The sequence below is a fragment of the Amblyomma maculatum genome, chromosome 1 (genome assembly GCF_055883805.1).
Source record: "Amblyomma maculatum isolate TAMU_Amacu chromosome 1, ASM5588380v1, whole genome shotgun sequence".
Classification (NCBI taxonomy): domain Eukaryota; kingdom Metazoa; phylum Arthropoda; class Arachnida; order Ixodida; family Ixodidae; genus Amblyomma; species Amblyomma maculatum.
Window position 1 is genome coordinate 196,425,203 of NC_139344.1, and position 5,706 is coordinate 196,430,908.

The 5,706-nt window shown below is 49.5% G+C and overlaps 1 protein-coding gene across 1 annotated transcript; it reads right to left on the bottom strand.

Annotated features, from left to right (window-relative positions):
• Positions 1-973: 973 nt before the first annotated feature.
• Positions 974-3,214, bottom strand: LOC146205333 (neprilysin-1-like). Its single transcript, XM_084586907.1, has one exon. It carries the CDS (start codon positions 3,212-3,214, stop codon positions 974-976), a length of 2,241 nt encoding a protein of 746 aa, XP_084443033.1.
• Positions 3,215-5,706: the final 2,492 nt, after the last annotated feature.

Sequence of the window (5,706 nt, forward strand, 5' to 3'; positions counted from 1 at the left end):
CTTGCGTAACCGCAAACGTGCACCTGTTCAGCAGGGTGCCAGCTGCGCAGTGCAATGTCTGAGTGTGACGACATCCGAATGCTGCGAGTAGGCGGGTACCTTTGCTTCATTTCATTTTATTTCTTGAGGAATGAAGAAGTGAACGGCCACACACTCGCATGCAGTTGCGATTTTGTTATCTTGAGTTTGGGCTTCAAAAGGAAGGGGGAAAAAGTCAAACAGTAACTGGGGCATGGGGGAGAGCAATCAGGCAGGGCGACGTATGGCTGCACAAACAGCCCCCGTCCTCCCCCGACAACTCATAAACGGTACTGCTGGGGCCACTGAACTACCTGAGAGTTCGTTTGGGCATGCTTTCGCGCGGTGTATACCCCAGACTGTGTGCAATGGTACTTTCTGAACAGGACATTGTCTATGGCTCTGTGTTCCCACAGCCTGCGTGACGTCTTTCTACGGCGTACCAATGTGTCTTGCATACGTATTCTTTTTAATTTCGTTCCCATCCTCACCTCCTTTGCTAAATTAACTGTTACGCTGCCGGGTATATTGTGTTCGGCACCTGCCTTAGCTTCTGAGCACCGTGAAGTGTGGTAGAATGCTGTTAGTGTTGAACTACTTGCCTTAATTGAGCACCATTCTCTGGGAAACACCATGTTCATGCAGTCTGCATCGACAAAAACGACAAAGGGTCGAAAGTGCCTTATTCTGGCCAGTTTCTTTTTTTTTTTTACCATTGTGGCCTTTTTGCAGCGATAAAGTGCCAAAGAAGCAATCGTACATCCTGACGCAATAAAGTGTGTTAATAAAAAAAATCTGCATTTCCTTATTTTCCTTATTAGATCACTTCTTTGTGGCACTGCTGGTTTTATTATGGCTATGTACAGAATGAACAGTAATGGTCATGATGTTCTGTGATGGCGCATACATTCACTGTGACAGTTGACTGCTATGAGAAAATCACTCTCGGGTAAGGCTACCATACTGCGCATTTCCTGGCAGGATTCATGGGCGAGTTTACGGGGCAGTTAAAAGCTGTTGAGAATTTGGCGAAGTTCATCAGCGGTATGTTGATGCGAAGCCTGCCCGGAATCCGTTCGTATTTCACCTTGCGCACGGACGACTCCTTACTTGGATTGTCACACAAGCCGAGTGCATAAGAGATGAAAAACATCTTATGCATGTCCAGTTCGCCGATGTCTAGAGGAAGCTTCTGTCTGTCAAGCGTGGCGCCCTGTGACGTGAGAGTCTTAAGGTAAAGGTCGTGCAATGGTGCAAGTATCGCACTGTCCGCGATATTTTCGTCCAGCTTGATGCGAGCGTCGAAAGTGTCTCCAACTAGTTCCCGTAGCTCGATGTAGTATTGGTCCTGAAAACACAGTTCCATCTGGGAAAACTTGCTTAGTTCATCTGTGTTCCACCACGTTGCCACAGCCAAGTTGTGGTCTACAGTGGCTCCACGGCGGTCTACTGCAGAGAACATGCCCCGAAGCACGTTGGGGAGCAGAAGGGGGTACAATACGGGGTCTATGTCCTTGCTGATGTCGTTCACGAAGGCAATGTTTCCATGAGGAATGAACAGCACGTTTCGTCCGAAGAAGTACTCGTAGCCGGGGGTGAATGTTGGGTGGTTGTATCTGGCATCCAAGTCGTCCTTTGGTGGTTTGGTCTCCCAATAGATGTTCATGGTGGCTGCCTGAACTTCTCGGAAACTTTCCAGGAGGTGAGCTGGGTCCAGAGGCTGGGCGTTGAAATTGTAGTAGTTTGCCACGGTGTTTATATCGTCGTTGCTTCCCAGGAAAATTAAGCGCATGTTCTCCAGTTTGTCGACGCCTATTCCTATCGCTGCGCGATCCAGCCACGATGACGTTGAGAGCAACCTGTCTGCCATGCTACTTTTGATTTGAACTTCTACGTTGGACATGCTATAGTCGTAGTGCTTGAGTAGCAAGGTCGAGTTATCTTTGCTAAAAGTCATTCTCGCAAAGAATCGCATACCTTGTCTGTAAACCCTCTCCAGAAGGTGCATACACGCCTGCAGTCGTTCGGGCACGAACTCTTGGTAGTTGTCATGACTTAGTCGGAGTAGGTGGTTAGCAGGTTTGGCCAAAAGCGGAGAGACGTGGACCACCAGCCGATATCCTATGTAATTCAGCAACGTTGCAATCTCCGTCTCGTTAATGATCGCCGCCATTTTGAGAAGGTAGTCCTGGTGCATGATGGATACTGGCTTCTCGTTGTCAAACACTTCGATATCTTGAAAAATAATGTTCAAGTACTCTTTCCAGTCCCACTTTCCTCTGCGGTCTAGTTGCCCGACGCGCTTGATTCTATCCTGAAATTCGGTGAATTTAGAAACGGGCATTGCAGCAGCCAGTTTTTTCTCCAGCGTTACTATTTCTTCAGCTTGCTCGCTCCAGTCATGTTTCTTTTCAAATAGCGACAACGCCAAAGCTACTCTGTCGGTGTAGTTTTCCAGTGACTCGGACAAAAAAGCCAGTTGATGTCTTTCAAGCGTGGAGCTAGGCCTGTCCAAATGCACTGTGTAGCCTCGGTCATCCTCGAATGATTTCTTTAGGTACACTCGTGCAAATGAAAACACCCCTAGGTCCCGATCGACAAAGGCAGAGATGGTGACGATATTGACTGCTCTGGGCGCCTTTCTGTAAGGCCAGCTTCCCATGTTGTACTCTTCAAGGAGGCTTCTTAGCGACGTGAAGTTCTTATCTGATTTGTCCTCTGACTGGCACTTGGAGAGAAGTGAAATGGCTTGGTGCACAAACACTCCCGGATATTTGTGGTAATTTTCTTCGTTCTGCTTTAAGTAGTTGCGAAAGAACTTCTCCACGTCCAGCATCAGCATACCCATGGTGCGCTCCATATACGGTCTGTCTCTGATGTCCAGGCCCTTGGAAAACCATTTGGAGGAGCAGACGTAGGAATAGAAGTCCGCGCAAGGGTTCACACTACTGTTGAGCTTTCCGCGCAAGTAGCGCTCCATCCAGATGCACGTCTCTGTCGTGCACGTCGAGTCGGCGTCGGGCAACTTGGCTAGGTGCTTGAGCAGGTGTCTAGACGGCTGTGCGGCCTCCTCGCCGGCGTCCTGGCCAGCCGTGGCGTTGTAGATGAACAGAGATATGGGACGGTTAAAGAGCTCTAGGATGGTGCTGCCGTTTTGAAGCTTGTACGTCGATACAGCCACACCTATTAGCACCATAACAACGCCCACTGTGCAGACGACAACGTATGGCAGACGGCTGTGGCTTGTTTGGAGGATCCGCGATCGCGTGCGCGTGCGCACTACGCAACACTTCGTCTCTGGCGACGTGCTCCGATCGCCGACTTCTTGGTAGAAGGCGCTCGGACTTGGCTCCATTGTCGGTGGGCTTGAAAATAGCGCGCGCCTGTCTTGATCTTCCTCTTCTGAACGTATGTGCGTACAGCGCTCGTGCTGCCATGAACCAAGTTAACACTGGCCCACAAGACAGGAACGCCTGTAAGACGTTTCCGAAAGCGTTTTTTTTTTTTTTTTGGTAGTTAGTCCAGTTGGTCTAAGCTGAGAACATGATCGGAGAAAACAGTGCATGAATATAGGACACGAAAACAGGCGATGTTCATTTTTGTGACATGTCTACGCGCTGCTATCTTATGTTCTGCATGCTTTTTGAAATGTTAATGATTTCACTACTACTTCAACTGTGCTACCCTGATAAAAATTACCAATGTTGCGCCAGAGTGTGCCAAAACGAGAGGTATTTGACTATGATCATAATACCATACCTTCCAGGCATGCTGGAAGAGGGGTAAAACCCTTCTAGAGAGATAACGTGACTTTATAGGATGGATGGATAGGCGGGTCGACGAAATTAAGAGCGTACTCTTTGAAACTGGGTGGTGACAGTTGGCACGGTGCTTGGCTTTCTTCGTTTACAATTTTTAAGGTTGTTATATTTTGGTCAACTATTTCGTCCTTTACGAAATTTTTATTCCAACATTTATAACCTTGTCACCTTTCTGCTTTTCAGCCACCAATCTTCTAATCGCTTTTTGCCAATTTCCACCGCAAATTCATTCACCTGACCACTGTTATCTCTAAACCCTGAGGTCTCAGGGAGAGTGTTCCTGCATGAACACCCGGACGGATACCATTACATTCGAGCATAAGATGTTCAGTTTTCTCTATGGATTTACCACACAAAGGGAATCCGCCTGTCGCCATGTGTCGCATTCAGGTGCAACCGTTAATTCCTACAATAACTAGAGCAAGGTCGCCAGTATCATAGAGTTTCTTATTATTGCCAGAGTACTTCAATGCTCTGAATGGCTATGAAACTAGCACCGAAGTTTGGTTCGGGGACAAAAGCTGTCGCGAGCGGCCTACGTCTCCGCTGCATGGTCAGGGGGCCACGAGTGATGTACCGCTGCGGCAGCGTATGATGCGGTTGCACCCGAAATCATTGCTTTCAAGCCATTGCTGGTATTTTCAGGTTTTTTTTTTTACTTTGCGTGAAATTGAAGCCAAGGTCCTGTATTTGGTGCCGATTCATAGCCGTTATTACATTTAGGGCTCTCGTGTCTCACCCAACCGCTGACGCCAGTTGTTACATGCGGCTCGCGGCCCCATCGGTAGCGTTGGCCTGGCGGCTTCGTGGCTCGGCGGACGGCAACAAAGGTCCCAGCAAAGACGAGGCGTCTTCTAACAAAACCACGTTTAATGCAACATCATGAAGGAACGGGCAGAGAAGCTGAGCCGGAGAGAATACAGACACTCTCACACAGCTGGTGTCTGGCGTCGTCACTGCGACGTCTTCCTAGTGAGTCTGCCGCTACTTTTTATAGGCTTGTCAGTTCAGAGGGAAAGGGAGAGCCCGCAAGTCCGAACAAGCGAGATGACTCAATGGTCGGTGACGCGACAGAATCTCCTCCACCTCCTGCAGACGGGCAACATGAAACATGAAACACCTTTTCGTCGTTGCATTCCATATCCGCAGTGGCAGCCCATCACACAACAAGCTGACGTCATCGTTCCCAGAGCGCAATGGCTTTACGAAAACGCTACAACCGCAGCCCGCAGTACATCGTTTTCTACGTAGTTGTTAGATAGCCGTCCGCAAGAACATGCTCCTCGATTGACGCCAGCGCCGCCGTGGGGCCGCTTTTGGCGGCGTACCAAGCTCTTCTATAGAGTAACGGGGAAGCGTCTGGACCATACAGCGGTATTGAAGGAGTGCCATGCACTTTCTGCCTGCCTCCGGACGCCACCACCGAAGCCGAAGAAGTCGCAATAGCATAGCCCTCACGCATGCCACTGCAAAATATGCACGAGTACACCTAGCGATTAAAAAACGACCATTCTCAACTATGCACGCGGAAAGGTGCATGCACCCTCCCGGTGCTTATTGGGATGGCCAACGCAAAGTCTACCGCGACACGCAGAGCTTATTTGGGTATCTTCGCACTCAGGGAATCCGGAGAACGAGGCCGCTGATACTTTAGCCCGAGGGTTGAGCGTCCTATCGTCTGGAGTGTCGTACCACCACCCCACCCCTCCTGAGCTGCAGGTAGCAGGTGATCTGGAGGAGACTCTAGACTCCCTCTCAATTCTCTCTCTTATCATCCCACATCACCGGCCTGCTCTTGCTACGCATCCCCAAAGGTCACCTTAACCCTCACCCTTCTAAAATTCCTGGTGGATCCTTCCCCCACAGG